This window comes from Scomber scombrus, chromosome 3, assembly GCF_963691925.1.
Source record: "Scomber scombrus chromosome 3, fScoSco1.1, whole genome shotgun sequence".
NCBI classification, from domain to species: domain Eukaryota; kingdom Metazoa; phylum Chordata; class Actinopteri; order Scombriformes; family Scombridae; genus Scomber; species Scomber scombrus.
Window position 1 is genome coordinate 14,477,325 of NC_084972.1, and position 19,021 is coordinate 14,496,345.

The following is a 19,021-nucleotide window of genomic DNA, read 5'->3' on the forward strand; positions in this document are numbered from 1 at the left end:
AATAACTAAAAAATGATAAAATATGTAACATCTCCAACCACCACCACCTCTTCTTTCTTCTGTTTGTCTTATTCTTATGTTATTTTCTTCTTTCTGCTGTTTTTCTTATACTTCTGTGTGTTTTTTCTTCTGTGTGTGATTTTCACGTCTTATGGGCGGGAACAGCTGGTGACGCAGCTGGTGACGCAACCAGGAAATGCTTCGAAGGCTAGACCGTCCCATTTCACAACGGTTGATGCATCCTTCTGAGGTTCCTCAGTAGCACGCGGTCTTCGAAGACCGCGAGGCCGCGTCCTTACAAGGATGCAGCCCCTGAATTGAGACACAGCCATAGCCTATCTCTGGTGTCTTCAGTTGATAGCTATGCAGTCCCGCGCCCTATGGTTCGGTATGCTCACTACACTGCTGTGACATAACTAATAAACACCTGAAGCCACAGCGATACACCATTAATCAACATAACAATATTATCACGATGGGGGGGCTTCTTTGTCTGTGGCCACCCAGACCCTAGGATCGCCACTGCCGAGCATAACGGCTGTGTCTCAATTCAGGGGCTGCATCATTGTAAGGACGCAGCCTCGCGGTCTTCGAAGACCGAGTGCTACTGAGGAACCTCAGAAGGATGCATCAACCGTTGTGAAATGGGACGGTCTAGCCTTCGAAGCATTTCCTGGTTGCATCACCAGCTGCGTCACCAGCTGTTCCCGCCCATAAGACGAGAAAGGCACACACAGAAGAAAAAACACACAGAAGTATAAGACAAACAGAAGAAAGAAGAAAAAAACAGAAGAATAAGACATACAGAAGAAAGAAGAGGTGGTGGTGGTGGTGGTGGTTGGAGATGTTACATATTTTATTATTATTTTTAGTTATTATAGTATCATATAATTTCATTATTATAACAAATATATCAAATACTACTCATGTTATTTAAAAAAAAAAAAAAGAAAAGAAAAAAAAGAAAAGGAAACGGATATTTATCATTGCCACCCAATGGATGATGCGCAAAGCAACACTGCTTGACCCAAGATACCGAGGGGACGACATGAAGCCACCTGAGCTAAGGGACTCCTGCTCAGCCTATTACATTATTTTTTTCATTTTTTATTTTATTAATTTGTTATTATTTATTTATTTTTATTGTAAATCATTTGGAATTTTAGTAGTGTTGTATTTAATAATACATATTTTGTTAATAGTTTGTTCATAATTGTACATAATTTTCTAATAATAATCTGTAAATAGTTATTTCTGATGTATTTTTGTAAATAGTTAAATGTTAAGACTGCCCCCTTGTAGAGTTAAGTTTCATCCTTTGCTAATAAAAGAAAATATTAAATCCCTTGTTGTTCCTGAACAGTAGCACTTTATGCCGTTTGCTAATCCTGTTATAAATTGTACTTAAGTTGTAAATACTAAATGGAAAAGACAACGTACAATGACAACAAGCAACAAAGACAACAACTAACAATATTTTTTATTTTATAACAATACCATATAAAAACATAAACATTTATTAACAATAACAACCATTGTTCTTTTTGCGGGACTGCACATAGATATATATGGAACACATGTTCTATAGATATCTATGGGACTGAACAGCGGCGCGCAAAGGATCTTGGGATATATAAGGCCGCTAAGGATAGTAGCGATGCATCCTCAAAAACAGGGAAAACAAGGACGCATTTTGAGGCTGCGTTTGAGCATTCGTTTGAGGAGTCTTCGAATTGGGACAGGCCTTGGCGTGGCGCTGTGACGTAACCGCCCTTAAAATGCGTCCTTACAAGGATGCAGCCCCTGAATTGAGACACAGCTAAAGTGTTAATTTTTTTTGACTGGCGTTAATCGCTCCTCACTGTCATAGACTGCTGTTATAATCGACCTCTGTAAACTGTACACAGTGCACAGCATGTGTTGGTCATATTCCTGAACTGTCTGCACACATTGTTGGACTTTTATTGCAGTAGCAGATTTCGATGTGGGCATCTTACCTGGGGCCACACGGAGCGGCACACCAAAAATAATAATACTAATACTAATAATAATGATATAACAACACTTTATTAATGGACGCCTCCGCAGGTCCACATCAACAAAAAACAAAACAAAATAAAACACAAGACAATGCAATAACAAGACCGTATAAATACATACAGGCGCAAGAGGGGAAAAAACGATGTGTTTTTTTATTCCTTATTTGCACGTCATGTCTTCTTTTTATAATGCCACCGAGGTTGAAAGTAACGAGCCTGTTTGTCAATGTAAGGAGTAGAAAGTACAGATATTTGTGTTCAAATGTAGGGAGTAAAAGTAAAAAGTCGTCAGAAAAATAATAAAGTAAAGTACAGATTCCTGGAAAATCTACTTAAGTACAGTTAGTAACGAAACAAATACTTCGTTACTTCCCACATCTGCTTTTCCTGCAAAGTGTAGCTACTTTCCACTGAAAATAGTTGGTAACATTTGCATTTTGAGGAACTTCCGCATAGTTTCCAGTATGTGGAGAATGAGGCCCTGGTTGTTACAGCTTGGAGCAGACTGAAACTTAACACGTCGCTCCATTTCCGCCCTGAAATGTACCGCTAAAGAGTCCTCCCCGTATGAAGCCGATACTTCCTCCATCGCAATGCGAAGCTGCCAGCTGCTGTCTTTACATAAACTGGTGAAGTCTCTGGATCCACGTTATAAAGAAACTGGATATATTTGCCATTACCGTCAACAACAGGCCTTATCTGCTCAGAAAAGCATGCAGCTGTGTGTCAGTGCGGAAGAAGCTTCACGTGTAGGCGTGTTTAGTTTTTCTGAGTGAACATTTACCGTAAATCCACGGAACAGCTTGTGTTGTAACTGACAGCATCCACGTTCATTTTGACTCGGGGTTGTTGTGCAGTAGCAGCCTGAAAGCTCAGCATACAGGTTATAAGGTAAGTCACTGAATTAAAGTGATATAAAGTAGATTAAAACACTGCTGTTAACTGCAGCTGTTGTCCTGTTTCAGTTGTCTAAATGAACCTTTTTATTAGCAGTTAGGTAAAGTAAACCATAGGTTCATTACTAGCATAATTGACTAGTGTTATTAAAGTGGAAAGTCAACAAGACAATGTGTCATGTTGGCTCAAGTAAGGCATTAGAGCATGCTGTTCACCTCTATAGGGATGTCATTGTAAATCAACAGAATGTGTGATCTTTAAGTATTTTTACCTCCATAATTAAGTAAGCTTTCAGTTTGTACAGTAGTTTATCAAGCTACTTTGTCTTGAATTTCATCTTAAATGAGTACATTTTAATTTCTTAAAGAACACCAAGAACAAAGAGGACTTGTCTCTTTCCTGTTTCTGTTAATGTTTTTCTAATTCACTGTTTAATTATTCTCTTTTTCCAGTATGTCAGGGATAACAGCCAGTACAACAAACTACCTCTGGTCTTTACAGGATGTCCTTGGTCAGGGGGCGACTGCTAGTGTCTACAAGGCACGCAACAAGGTAGCAGCAGTGTGGATGATTTTATCATCACAAGGCATCAAGTGACTCATTTTCATCACTACTGCCATAATCTCAGATGTATAGGCCTACTTTTTGGCTCAAAGCAGGATGTGCGATAAGATGAGGTTGTGGCTGAAGTGCAGATGCATAGACTGTGTGACCTTCTTGTGTGTGATACGTCAGTGCTGATGTTAATGTGCGTGTGTTTTGTGTGTGTTAAGAGGTCAGGTGAGCTGGTGGCTGTCAAGGTGTTTAATCTACTGAGTTACCACCGCCCCCATGAGGTCCAGATGCGAGAGTTTGAGATGCTGAGGAAGCTCAACCACAGCAATATTGTCAGGTTGTACACTGTGGAGGAGGTAAGGCTACCATGAAAAGGAGCAATAAGGGGAAAAACACAGTGATGCGTTTAGATTAGATAATTATCACTGTTTGAAACTGCACAACACCTTTATTGCATATACATTTTACTGCAAAGAAAAGCATTTAAGCTCCTCGTCTTACACTTTTAGACAATGTGATCAAAATTGTTTTCTACAAGTCCGCTCATCAAAATTATAAATAAATACGGCAAAAATAGATTCAAGGAAAACTGGAGTCACCTTCCTCAATATTTGCAGTGTTTAGGATGGTTTTAAGTGTTAATCTGTTGTAAAGCTTTTTTCTAATATTTTCATAATGTTTGCAATACAGAGAAGTAATGAACCTCACTTACTAATCTCTGTCTTTATAGCTGCCGTCTAAACAGAAGGTACTGGTGATGGAATATTGCTCAGGAGGAAGTTTGCTCAGCCTGCTTGAGGAACCAGAAAATGCTTTTGGCCTCCCTGAAACAGAGTTCCTCACTGTATTGCAATGTGTTGGTGGGTATGCGCATCTGATTTTGTTTAATAACTTTATATACCAAAATTGAATTATTCCTCTGTCTGTGCTCTTTCAGTGCAGGGAATGAATCACCTGAGGGAAAATGGAGTGGTGCACCGGGACATTAAACCAGGCAACATCATGAGGCAGGTTGGGGAAGATGGCAAATCTGTTTATAAGCTGACTGACTTTGGAGCAGCAAGAGAACTGGATGATGATGAGAAGTTTGTGTCAGTCTATGGAACTGAAGAGTATCTGGTAAGAGAACAGGGACACTGACAAACCTCTTTATGGGTATGTGCAGTCAAAAATGACTTCCTTCCTTCTGGAAAGTCTTTGTAAGCAGAAATTCCCTTAACTTTGCTCCAAATTCAATTAATAACACGACAACTAGCACAGAAACAAAATCCACAGGGTGATAAACAACAAAAGCGATGCCCGCTGTTGGAAATTAGATTTTCATAAACGGCTTTAATGTCTCAGCAGCTGTGTTTTTGAGATTTGTCTCCACCATATGGTGCATCACAAGTTCTCTTACATCATCATTACTACTGGTAAGCTTACAGGCAACCTTTGCATAGCTTATCATATTCATATTCATTACTGCTGCCCTAAAGAACACAAGGTGACTTCGTGAGCAAAAAATCTTTTTAGAGTGTATTCTTCCTTAACTAATGCCCTGGATAAATACATACAAGTCAAATGAAAAAGAAATTTAAACCATCAATAAAAAGTCTGCTCAATGTGCCATTATGATGGGTGATTATAAACTTATGCATTTGGTAACCTTCTCTATCTGCAGTTTTCCTTCAAGGAAACCTCTTTTGGCAATTCCTGTCACTGTTAAAAAAAAGATCTATGTTAGTAATACATTTCTTCACTGTGCTCATTATTACAAATCAATATAGTCTGTATTATTATCCACTAATTAAGTTTCTTCCATTTATATTCTGGTTGTGCTTACAGTATATAAGTCACTAAATAATGCTATCTTTACTAGTATAAAAGCCCCATATCCTCCCTGAGATATTGTTTACCCTCCACTCTCTTATCTGTTGCATGTGATTAGTGGTTTGTTATGAACCCTGCATCATTGCATGTGAATCCTCTCCAGCTTGACTTGAAAATCCTGTGTTGCTCAGGATCACCAGTTTAAACTTGACTGTGTTGAACTGGCTTTGTGAGAAAAGCCATGTAAAGCCCAGAGCTTGATACCTAGAAAGCATTGCATTGACTGGGGCGCCCTCTAGTGGACTAATTACGAATATATTTCTTATGATGGTATATAACTGAACATGGGACTAATGCATATACAGAATAATTTGACAGACCAACAAACATGGACTTCTGTAATGAACAGTGATTTCATATGTGCCAAACAATAAGAATATAGTATATATCATAAAAATGTAAACGTTGTACATATATATACCTACCTACTTACAGGCTTATATTTAAAAAAAAAAAATTGACATGCTGTCAATTCAAACATGATATTCCCTGATAACAAGAAAAAGATTCCTGTGAAAAGTGTACATGGTGGGAAAAAGACATGGCTTTCATTTGACACTTAGATTATACTTGAGTAGATCTTACCTTCTACATGCTAACATATGAAGATATGATGACTGTATATCTACCTCTGCAGACTTGCTTGTGTCTTACTCTGTGTGTCTGTGTGTATGTATGTAGCACCCAGACATGTATGAGCGTGCTGTGCTACGTAAGCCTCATCAGAAGTCCTATGGAGTGAGTGTCGACCTGTGGAGTATTGGTGTGACATTTTACCACGCAGCCACTGGGAGTCTCCCCTTTGCTCCGTATGGAGGACCCCGCAGGAACAAGCCCACCATGTAAGCATAGTAGACCAGATAAAACATTTTCTGTGTAAATAAAATAACCACTCTGCTTTTTAAAACGTGCTCAGAATCTGCCCTTAGACAAAAACGTTTTGATGCCTGTTGTTTCTTTGGGAGGGCAGAATTTAGTTCAGTTCAATATCTGTCAGCCTAGCTTGTGTGTTTTGTTGTGTAGGTACAAAATAACTACAGAGAAACCTATGGGGGCGATCGCTGGAATACAACGAGTCGATAATGGACCAATAGAGTGGTGCTACCACCTACCTCACAGCTGCCAACTTTCACAGTAGGTTATTTCATAAAGAGTGTGAACATGATTACACACAGTGATTATTTGATAAGAGAGCAAATTGTTCATTTTTCCTAAATCACCTCTGTCTCTCTCTCTCTGCAGGGGTCTGAGTGTACAGCTGGTTCCTGTGCTTGCAGGTATACTTGAGGCTGATCAGGAGAGGTGTTGGGGTTTTGACCAGTTCTTCAAAGCCACCACAGACATACTGCAGCGGCAGCCGGTTCACCTCTTTGCACTGCAACAGGCCATGGCACACTGTATCTACATACACCATTACAGCACGTAAGTGTGCACATGTGTATTGTCACACGTATCACTCTGATCAAACACCAGTTAAGCATTTGAGAGATTACATGACTATTTAAAACATGCATGCCATGAAACAGCAGACTGTTAGTCTCTCTTTCTTCTCTGTTCTGTAGAGGAGGCTGCAGCATGCCGGCATGTTGTGTATCATTTTTGCCATGTCTGTCCAAATTTCATTTTAAACTATTACAAAGTTGTTGGTGCCATGACATGACAAAACAGCGTGTTATGTTATTGTGGCATACAGTGTCTTGACAAGTTTCTATTTCCCTGACCATAAAATGTGCTTTACCTGTTAATTAGGTATTACTAAATGGCATGGTGCAAGAGAAGAGATTAGTATAACGTATCTTAAATATATAGTATTTGACCATTTGAGGAACATGATGTGATGTGAGCTAAATCATGGTTGTAAATAATTATGTTAAATTTGATCAAGGTGAGTAAGATTAAAATTAAATGTTTATTCAAAAAAACAACTCCACATCTCTATTTGGATTAAAGCAGGATTATTATGTTGAATATTTTTTGAAACCATTAAATACAAACTTTATTAATTAATAGTGGTAAAAACAAACTAAAGGCAACCATTACACAATGTAACATGTCCAGTTTTTCTCTTCTTTTACTACAGTGTTGCACATGAGCACTCTCGGTATCTCCACAAATACATATTCATATTAAAAACACCAAACATCTGCTCTAGTTATTGCCGATGCACTGATGCATTTGTGCAGACTAATGTAAGATGAGCAGTAACAAAGAGCCCTGACTGAGACAGCTGAGTCAACATTCTGATACTGATATTAAAAAACATAAATTTTAAAAGGCGTCTAATGGCTAAAAATACTTTTGTCTCTTCTCTCAATCCACCCAGTGTGTCAGTCTTCTTTGAGGAGGTGGCGTCTCAGACTGGTATAGGAGTACAGCAGCAACATCTGTTGTATCTGGGCCATGACCTTCCTCTTGAGGGCAGCATGAAGGTGGTCAACCTGCCGTGCACTTCACCTGACCAGCCCCTTATTCTGCTCAGTGATGGGCCTGAAGCAAACACCAGTCTGCCATTCAGAGAACGTACGACAAAGACACACACACACATGTTTGAAGTCTGGATATTTCCTCTTCTTAGTTCTTTGCTTTCCCCTTGGGATATATGAAAGAGTTGTGATATGATGATCTCAGGTGTTTTCCAGAATCTAATTATCTTACACAAGAAAAAAAGGCATCTTTTTGAATCAGCTGTTTTCCACTGGTTGCATGAAGTGCCTGGTTAAAGTTGGTTTAAAAAGAAAACGACAAAAATAATATTTTATATAATGTCTGCTGTAATTATAAAAGGATAAAGCTGGCGGGATTCTATAATTTTATAACTGCCAACAAATCCCACAACAATTTCACAGCCAACAATTTGATAGCCTGTCTCTTTCTTAACTTTCATCATATTTGAAGACAAGTCTTTTAACATGGGCCATTAATATCAAGTTTGAAAAAATGCATTTACCTGAACAGCTGAGCACTGTAGCTTTTAGCAAATAGTGCATTTGTTGGGGACTATTGTCAGCTGCCAATTTGGTGCTCAAGTGAGTATTTAACACAACAGGATGATGTTTGTGGAATTGACTCATAAGTAAACTACAGTGCCCATGTTATGGGCTAAATGAAGAACATGTCACCCAGTGCAACGGTTTGACTACTATATGTTATTTCATCTTTTTATGGGATTTGATGACAGTAAGGAGAATATAGAATATCTGCAACTTTACTATTTAATGTGCAGCCACACGTACACATGAATATGTTTTTATGGAATTGTTTTCTTCTCTCCTCTGTAGCCGAGACTCCTGTCATCCCATCCAAGTTTGACATTGTAGCAGACTACAACTTCTCCAAGGTAGTGCCCAAGTTACACTAGCTTTTTCTTAATTTTAAGTGTCATATGCCTCCCATCCAACATCATTATCTCATGTAATTCCCCTTTCTTTGTAGGTAATAGTGGGAGTGGTCCACCAGTATCTAAGGATAGTACAGTTGCTGCACACACACCGAGAGCTGCTACTGCAGGGATACTACAGCTACATGTGAGACATATACACTCAAATAAGAATTTTTTTTTCCTACTGAATTGAACGATGCATCTCAATAGTTATGTAATGACTCTAGGTAATGACCCTCAACAAGCTCTTCTTCCCTCCATTTCTCCTCCATGTCTCCCCTTTGTACACTCGTATTGTTCCTCAGCATGAGGCTGCGCAGGGAGTGTGGAGAGGCCATGCATAATATTGCGATGATCACCTTTAGACTGCAGTCCTGTCTCAGCATAGAACACAGGATTCATGTGCTGTGAGTTTTTATCTACACACATTTTGAAACTTAATAAAGGAACTCTTTTATGTCACACTTGATGTAGTTTCTGTTTTAGGCTCAGCGTACTCCCCTGAGTGTGATGTGAGACTGAATCAGTCAGCATCAGAACTTGATTTTGTTATATTAATGTCGATTCTGAGATCTGTGAGGTCTGTTGACAAAAATGTCTCCGACATTTCTGGTATTGTCATAATCCCACCCCAAAACTTCCTCTTGTTTTTTTCTCCTTCCATATCTGTTGTATCTGTATGTTTCTTAGAGGACAGTATGCTTCAGAAAATCCAGGTTCACCTGATAACAGCCACAAGCTGCAGCTGGTGAGTGTCATCAAAGTGAGCTGCATCACAGAAACCTGCTTGTGGTGGGAAACAGGCTTTGGATGTTGCTTTTTTCATCTTTGTATTCCATTTTTTCTTAAATGGCCACTGCACATTTATCAGATTAAGATCATTGTTAGTAGTATTTCTCATTGATTTACGAAGTATCACAGTCTGTGTTTACTGTCCCTACAGGTCCATGAGCACCTGCCTATATACGCTGCCAGCATCCAAGAGTTTCAGAACCGGCTGGATCACCTGCAGATAGAACAGGCCAAACTAGCTGAGATCCTGGCCAACGACAAAAGGTACTCCAGGGAACAGCAGGAAATCACAGCTTCAGGGTGGGCTCATTGGTTTGTGATGTTTGAAGTTTGACCTCTTGTCGCCCTCAGCTGTCAGAAGATAGAGATGCTGCTCCAGAAAATAACAGCAATTCATCAGCACTACCGTAAAGACAGACTGACTGGCAGTATGTGTGCTTCTCTAGTTTAATATACTGTATATTTATTGCTCTGTTTGTGCATGGTGATGTTTACAGCACCAACATTAACTCACTTCACCACATTTTCACCACAGAGCTGGCATATAATGATGAGCAAATCCACAAGTTTGAGAAGTAAGTATGTGTCCACACATCTGCTGTTGTGCTCACCCAGCCAGTAAAGGATGTTCATTTTCATGTTGTTGGATGTTCATTCTTCCGTCCCAGAATCCACCTGTCGTCCCACATTAAGAGAGGGAAGTCGCTCTTCAGAGAAGACTGTGTGCAGAGATACAAAGAGCTTTTGGCCTCAACAAGGACATGGAGCAGGTCAGAGCAGGTTTTTTATTCAGATTTTTAAGGCCTTTTCACACCTGAAAGTTCAAACAAAGGTTCATGGTTTTGTTACTAGTCTACATTTGATGTGGTTAGTTTCGCAATCACATTGTGATTATGCAAGTGCACTACACTTTACATGACATACCTACATCCCGTAGTCATCACCCACTTGGGCTGCATCTCCCTATACTTGACATTAATTGATTTGTAGACAGACGTGCATCAATTTGACAAGTAGCCTTCTATTGCCATTTGAATTAATGGAGAAAAACGAGGAACTCCGGAGGAACTTCTCATGCATTCCTGGGGAGGGTGAGAACATGGAGTCCGAGTGGACCATGTTCAAGACCTCAATTGTGGAGGCGGCTGCTCAGAGTTGCGGCCTGAAGGTCATCGGTGCCTGTCGGAGCGGCAACCGGAGAACCCTCTGGTGGACACCGGCGGTAAAGGAGGCCGTCAAGCTGAAGAAGGAGGCCTTTGTTGGATCTCAGTGCTTCGTTTGACACTGTGGATCACAGTATACTGTTGAACAGGTTGGAAACTTGGGCAGGACTCAGCGGAACAGTCCTACAATGGTTCAGGTCCTACTTGGAGGAGCGGAGTTCCTCAGGGGTCAGTTCTTGGACCCCTTCTGTTCAGTCTATATATGCTGCCTTTGGGTCAAATTCTGCAGAACTCTAATGTAGACTATCACAGTTATGCAGATGACACGCAGATATACCTAGCACTGTCCCCGGATGACTACAGTCCAATACAGTCATTGTGTCACTGTTTAGAGCAAGTAATAAATTGGATGAACCAAAATTTCCTTCAATTAAATCAGGACAAAACTGAGGTAATTGTTTTTGGCAATAAAGAGAAGAGGATTGCTGTCAGTAAACATCTTGAGTCACTCTCTCTAAAAACTAGCGACCAAGTCCGAAACCTTGGCGTGCTGATAGACTCAGATCTGAGCTTCAGCAGTCATATCAAATCAATCACCAAAACAGCCTTCTATCAGCTTAAGAACATATCCAGAGTGAAGGGTTTTATGTCTCAAACAGACCAAGAGAAGTTGATTCATGCTTTCATCTCCAGTAGACTCGACTACTGTAACGGTCTTCTGACTGGACTCCCACAAAAAAGCATTAAACAACTGCAGCTCATTCAGAACGCTGCAGCTCGAGTTTTAACCAGAACAAAGAGATCAGAGCACATTACTCCAGTTCTAAAGTCTTTACACTGGCTCCCAGTCAGCTATAGAATAGATTTTAAAGTTATGCTACTGGTCTACAAATCACTGAATGGTTTAGGTCCAGAATACATGAATGACATTTTAGTAGAATATAAACCCAGTAGAGCTCTGAGATCTACTGACTCAGGTCAGATAGTGGAGCCCAGAGTTCAGACTAAACATGGTGAAGCAGCTTTTAGCTGTTATGCTGCACACAACTGGAACAAACTACCGGCAGAACTGAAATCAGCCCCAACTGTGAATATTTTTAAATCCAGGTTAAAAACACTTCTTTTCTCCTGTGCTTATGATTGAGCTCTTTCAAAGCACTTTAAATTGTAATCTTTCATTTGCACTCTATGTCCTTGTCCTGTGTGTGTGTGTGTGTGTGTGTGTGTGTGTGTGGGGGGGGGGGGGTATGTATGTGTTGGATTATTTGGTTTTATTTTTATTTCTCAAATTCCATGTTTTTTTTCAATTTTTTCTGTTAAATGTTTCTTTTATGTAAAGCACATTGAGTTGCCACTGTGTATGAAATGCGCTATATAAATAAAACTGCCTTGCCTTGCCTTTGGGTCCTGGCTGGCCCAGGGGTCTCTGGAAGCAGCAGACAGGTACCGGACGGCCAGGAAGGCAGCGGCTCGGGCAGTTGCAGAAGCAAAAACCCAGGTGTGGGAGGAGTTTGGTGAGACCATGTAGAAGGGCTATCGGACGGCCTCGAAGAAGTTCTGGCAAACAATCAGGCGACTCAGGAGGGGGAAGCAGGGCTTAGGTTAGGCTGTTCTCAGCAGGGGCGGAGAACTGCGGACCTTGACTGGGGATATTGTCGGGGGGTGGAAAGAGCACTTTGAGGAACTCCTAAACCCGGCCAACATGTCCTCTGTAGAAGAGGCAGAGCTGGATGATCCGGGGGGATCTTCATTCATATCCCTGGCAGAGGTCATTGAGGTAGTTAAACAGCTCCTCAGTGGCAAGGCGCCTGGGGCGGATGAGATTCGGCCTGAGATGCTGAAGGCTCTGGACATTGTGGGGTTGTCATGGTTGGCACGCCTCTTCAATGTTGCATGGAGATCGGGGACAGTGCCCATGGACTGGCAGACCGGGATGGTGGTCCCCATTTTTAAAAAGGGGGGCCGGAGAGTGTGTTCCAACTATCGGGGATCACACTACTCAGCCTCCTGGGAAAAGCTTATGCCAAGGTGCTGGAAAGGAGGCTCCGTCCGCTTGTCGAACCTTTGATGCAGGAGGAACAATGCGGATTCCATCCTGGCCGTTGAACCTGGCCTCCCTCTGGAGGTGTTCCAGGCACGTCCAACTGGGAGGAGACCCCAGGGTAGACCCAGAAAACGCTGGAGGGATTATGTATCCCTTCTGGCCTGGTAACGCCTTGGAATCTCCCAGGAGGAGCTGACGAACGTTGCTTGGGAGAAGGATGTATGGGTCACATCGCTTAGCCTGATACCACCGTGACCCGGCCCCGAATAAGCGGCAGAAAATGGATGAATGGATGGAGAAAAACGAAGGGACCGATTAATTTAGTTGCCATTATAATAATATTATGGCTTTACGTTATCTCAAGGTGGCATTGCTCTTCTGTCTTCTCATATCCTCTCACTCTCATCCTCTCTAAAAAAAAACCTGGAAAGTGTTGGCATTTTTATGAACTTTTTTCCAGTTTACTTTTAATAACATCATCAGACCATACTTCAATTAAAACTTGGTCTCCTACTCTTTTAATGTGCTACTGCTGCTCATTTTCCCTTTTTCCGATACTGAAGAAGCCTGCTGTAACTTCCTGTAATTGGTCCGAAAGTGTGACCCACCAAAAAAAATATTTGCACGCTAGAAATGAACTGAACCAGTTTGATCCAGATCGAGACCACCTCTATTTGTGGGACAAGGGTTTGGCTTTTTGGACTGTGGTCCAGAGTAGGTTTCACACCTGTAATTTGGGTTCGGATCAATCTGAAAAGTAATAAAGTCTGGACCCAAGGAGGTAGGTTTGAAAGGGCCCTTAAGCTCCTGAAGCAGTGTAAACTTTGGACCAGAGTCACTCATCTGTGTTAGATAACTGTTTGACAGCCATTCACACACAGCTGATTGAGGCTTACAAGAAGAAGATTAACACAAGACAGTAGGACATCACCATCAGCAGTCCGTCTAGGACAGATTGAATTAGTAGTCTGCCTCATTAATCCCACTTCACATTTGTTGACCCAATGACATTGAGATCATACATCTTGTTACTTTACTCTATATCTTTCCTTTCTTTTCAATTTTGATCAGCTAGAGACTGTTTCATCATATCGATCTATAGATAACATATGTTGAAATATACATATATTTAGACTTTTAATATCATATATGACCTGGTAGGTATTATAATTATACTATCAATAGTTTTTAATGTTAATTGTCTTGGCCTATTCAAAAGTGTGGGACTTTTGTCTCCTCCTCCTGGCAGTGAGAGTTATTACAAAAAACAGTATTGATACATACTTATGTTATAGACTCCGCTGTTGCCTACTTCATCACTACTATTGTGGCTGTAAAACAGTGGATAAATATTTTTGAGTATCACACAACCATAATTTGATCCGTTCTGTCTGATAACATTTGGAAAGTCTAGAAGAGCCACATGATTAAATTATTTCATCCCCTTCAAGTAAGCAGAGAGCTGAATGGAAGTTAGCTGGCTTGGCTGGCAGAAGTCTGCATCAGAGCTGGGGACTCGGACTCGCGACTCTGACTCGAGTTGCACTTACGTCTCACTAAACTGTGACTTCAGACTCGACTTGGACTCGACCTCAAAAGACTTCAGACTTGACTTCGACTCGAGGCTTGAGACTCGCGAACAACTTTTATTTCATGTTGTTATTATTATTCTCATTATTTATCTGTCATTCATCTTTTTGTATGATCTCTGGCTCTGAGCTAGATGTAAACACCAACGTCATGCCACGCGCATGCGCCATGTGTGAAGCGCGCATCTTCAGTATCAGACATTGACAATGGCGAGTGCGACAAGTTCAGCAGGAGTGCCTCAGATCATTACGTTTGGATACAATGCCTTCACACTCCCGTTATTCCCTGGTTCTCCCATATTTCGAACCCATCTCCCGCCGCCCTCCCGTCATTTCTCCTGTAATTGACAAGCCCCAAATTTGTTTGTTAATAATAATAAGAAGCGCACAATAGCAAAGGTTTTATTTTGAAAGCTCAGACAGGAAACCACTGCAACTCCGTTATTTAGTGCCACTGACTTAGTGGCTCCGCTACTAATTATTAAAAAACACAACGTTGCGTTAACTATGGTCATTATATATATATATATATATTATAATATCCCCACACATTCCCTGCTGTGTGTTGTGTTAAGCAGCAGATAAAAGGCAGCTTGGAGAAAAAAATAATGAACATCTGTTTGTACCACAGTGTTAAACTGCAGTGTTTCTGTGATGTTCATGTTTTGTTCATTTTGTTGTATTTTACAACATTGTTAAAATAATTATTTTATGGTTGAAGAAAATACAGTTATGGAATTGAAATAATTCTTAGTGTATGTTTCTTCACATCACATTGCAGTAGATTCTCTATAGTGAACCTACAATAGATACATTTTCATACTGTCCTATATCAAGGTCTAGGTCAAGGTAATAGCCGAAGGTAGATTTGGTTACAGTTTCAGGAGAGGGCATCTCAACATACAAACAGATACATACATACAAACTTCAGTGACAGCAGACAGTTAAAACACCACAAAAACAGACATGGGCAGGTGCTCGCAAGGCTAACTGATCAGGATGAAGGATTGTACAGCTCTAAGGTCAGAATTTGAATTTGATTTAGTGTTGGCGAGAGACTTGAGACTTGACTCGGACTCTTGACCAGAGACTTGACTTGGACTTGACCCTCAAAGACTTGAGACTTGACTTGGACTCTAGCTCAAAGACTTGAGACTTGACTTGGACTTGTAAAAAATGACTTGTGAACAGCTCTGGTCTGCATTCATGCATTTATCTGGCCAGCGCGGGAATGTATAACCCGACACAAGATTTAAAAACTCTAGTATACTGTGAAATACAGAGACATTAATTTGGCAGTGATTGACTTAATCAGCATTTTGTGAACTCATTTGGCAAGGGTTAGGGTTGAATGTAACAAACATTAATTTATATTGTAAAACTTGTAGAACTGTACAGTTAGTTAACAAATTTAACAATTTACCATTTTGACCTGTGCTGCTGATCATATTCTTTGTAATCAAGCTGACACTGGTGTTGTAAATATGGTAGTTTTGACATACAAAATGTTTCCTTGTTGTATTTGCAGTGTTTTACTGGATATGCAGACCAGACTGCAGGACTTCAGCTCTTTCTCCAGAGGCTTGTTGGCAGACTTGGAGATGAACGAGCAGCGCCAGAATAAAGTAAACAATTCACTTTTCATCCCTGGCTCGGAACTGGTCACTGAAGACTTTCAGTCTGTCTACTATCACATTATACCTAAACACATACAACAACAACAACATACATTAGTGGAGTGCTAACAAGTGTATCTTTTTATTTATTTATTTTTGTCTAATATATTTAGGGCCCGAGCGGCGACTGCAAGTCGCCTGGCGAAAGCCCTATTGAAATTGTAATGTTTATTATTATTATTATTCTTCCGACATTTTGTGCCCCAATTTCGCCCCTTTCCCAAATGCGAAAATGCTTATACTTTTGCACGGACGTCCGGCCTCATCCGAAATTCGATATTTTTGGGTGGTCACACATGGTCGACGCAGAATGGCGGAATAGCGCCCCCTACAAAGTCCAAAAATGCCCATAGGGAATTTTGCTAACTTTGTCCTATGCTCACAAAATTCGGTACACATATGTATTATACCCACATATGCAAAAAAGCCTCTTGACCTCATGACCTCAACCCAACAGGAAGTCGGCCATTTTGGTTTTGATTTTTCCCGCCTAAAATTAACTCCTCCCACAGCGTTCGCCCGATCAAGTTCAAATTAGGTACGCAACATCTCCAGACCTAGCTGAGCTTAAGTTGTGCTCTGCGCATCCGTAGGTCAAAGGGCGTGTCTGCCAGGGCTCAACTAACTTTGGCATGCTCGCCATGTACATACGAGTGGCTCTCACGCCCACATACTTCATCCAATCAGCTTCAAACTTGCTGGACATGATGATGGCTCCGCCCTGAACGTCACGATATATTAACTTCCCACGTAACTCATAGCGCCCCCCGGTGGTACCAGGAAGTGAACTTAAATTCATGAAAAATACATAGTTGACCCCATCAACTTCATTCCACTTCTAAAACATGCATAACCAGTTGGTGAAGCTACATTATGAACACTGTGAAGCTACGAGTAATGGCGTCCCTGTGGGGGCGTGGCTACCATCAATTCCTCGCCATGAAAATACGTTTGGCTTTTTGATGGCTTTATTGAATACGTATCATCATGAAAATTGATACACAGGTCCAGGGTGGAGACCTCTTCCATCTGATAGGGGTGTCGCTCATGTCGCCCCCTAGTGGAAACAGGAAGTGCCATTTTTTGCATCAACATTGTCCGATTTCCACGAAACTTCACATGTGTAATCACTGTCCCACCCTGAACGCAACCGCTTGTGTTTTGTTACACTCTACTGCCCCCTGGTGGATGAACCATCAACCTCTCATAACTCCTTCATGCTTTGTCCAATTCACTCCAAACTTCACATGACTGATGATTGGCCGCCCTGAACACACCAGACCACACCAGACCATATGTGTAACTACCTGTGACTGCCCCCTACTTGATGAACGAAACATTGCATTTTTGGCCTCCTTCCAGGTTTTTTCTCACTTTCTGCTTCACGCCACAGCCCCGCCATGCCTCAGGCCCCGCGGTGGCATGGGTGAGCGAGGGCCCGCCATCGCCGCTTGCGGCTTTAATTGTGATTGTATCTCTAGTAGCATCTCAGTGATGTGATGATGTAACGTCTCATCTCTCTACCTCAGGTTCTGGACAGAAACCTGTTTGCTCTGCAGACCAACAGACCAGGACAACAGCCTGGAATCATGCCAAGGGACAAAGACCAGATGGTCTCCAGGTGTGTGTGTGTGTGTGTTTGTGTGTGTAAAATAGAGACAGTTGCCCTAATAACATCTCTCTTTGTTCTAGGATGCACCATCTTAAGGAGGAAATGGAGATTTTGGTCAGAGAACTACAGTGTAACAACAGCATTATAGAGAGGTCAGTTACACAGACAGACTTCTTGTCCTTACATGTCAATAAGTCAATAGATGACCCAGAATGATGTTATTCTTTGTTTTGTTCTGTAGTCTGGGAACAGTGAACTCAGCATCAGCAGCTCTGGAGCCGAGCTTGGCCAGACCCTCTACACTGTGACCAAAGTGCAGCGTCTTTGCATCTTAATACACGAACAAATACACTCATTCCGACAAACACCTCTTTTATTAACTGCCACTCATGAGCAGTTATGGACGTTGTGCTGGATCTTATTTCAAGGAGTGATTGCAGTCTGTTATATGAAAAGGAAGCGGCTGAAAACAATCAATCAATAAATTGTGAATCTCAATTTAGAGATAAGATGCACAGTACGGAGAAGGCGGAAATGCTACTGATGGATTTTTAGTCAGTGTGATTGTGTGTGTGTGTGCGTGGTTGACAACTGTGTACAGCAGTTCAATACAAACCTCATTAATGCCTTTTAGTGTTATTGTATTTCTAATGGTCTGCCACAGTGATGGACTCTCAGGATAAAGCCAAATGAATGCTAAGTCAGCTGCTGGAGTGTTTTTGTTTTGGCTGTTTCTTCTGTGTCCCACAGACGAAGCACTGCGGAATCTGGAAAACCTCTAAATTTAACACGACTAACTCTGTATGTTAGTGTCTGCCTTTCTGTCTGTGTGCTTGTTGAATAAAGGGATTTTAGTCATTTTCTGTTGATCATTCAAATAGTTTCACATGATTTAATTTCTTACTTCAGGCATATCGTTGTGCTTGATTGCATCAGTGACTTTCAGCATCTCCAAGCACACAGCACTTATCAACTTTTCAGAACTTGGAGATTCTTCCTGACAGAGGCATGTTGATACCATACACTCAAAAGAGAAGGCATGAAGTGATTTTTACTTTCACTTTGATTTAATTTTGTGGGTCCAGAGACTTTGAAGTTACAGTTTACCTCTGTGTATGTGTAACTTGAGTGATAAGTTATTTCTCTGTATTATTGTGGGTTTCACTGTAAAGGAGAAGAAACACAGTCTGGGGAACTCAGTGGTCTGTTTGTGCAGAAGTACATAAGCTAACACAGTCCAGTGGCAGATTCACAGGCTGAAATGACATTAACCAGTGACTCAAAAGGTGGGGAAATCCCAGGGTTTATTTGTTTATAAAGGGCTCACAGTATGTGTGAGGTTAGATTAAATTGTTTAATATACTTAACTTTTACTCTGCTCTAAACTGAAGTACCAGATTTTA

The 19,021-nt window shown here is 41.0% G+C and overlaps 1 protein-coding gene across 1 annotated transcript; it reads left to right on the top strand.

The window, feature by feature from the left end:
• Positions 1–1,695: 1,695 nt before the first annotated feature.
• Positions 1,696–18,578, top strand: ikbke (inhibitor of nuclear factor kappa B kinase subunit epsilon). Its single transcript, XM_062416482.1, has 21 exons — positions 1,696–2,930; positions 3,389–3,488; positions 3,710–3,847; positions 4,222–4,351; positions 4,429–4,610; positions 6,045–6,205; positions 6,387–6,497; positions 6,606–6,785; positions 7,687–7,883; positions 8,642–8,700; positions 8,796–8,887; positions 9,048–9,149; positions 9,433–9,490; positions 9,686–9,798; positions 9,886–9,962; positions 10,070–10,109; positions 10,203–10,304; positions 15,859–15,955; positions 17,536–17,627; positions 17,699–17,770; positions 17,860–18,578. The coding sequence occupies exons 2-21, from the start codon at positions 3,390–3,392 to the stop codon at positions 17,924–17,926; spliced, it is 2,169 nt and encodes a 722-aa protein (XP_062272466.1). The 5' UTR covers positions 1,696–2,930; position 3,389; the 3' UTR covers positions 17,927–18,578.
• Positions 18,579–19,021: the final 443 nt, after the last annotated feature.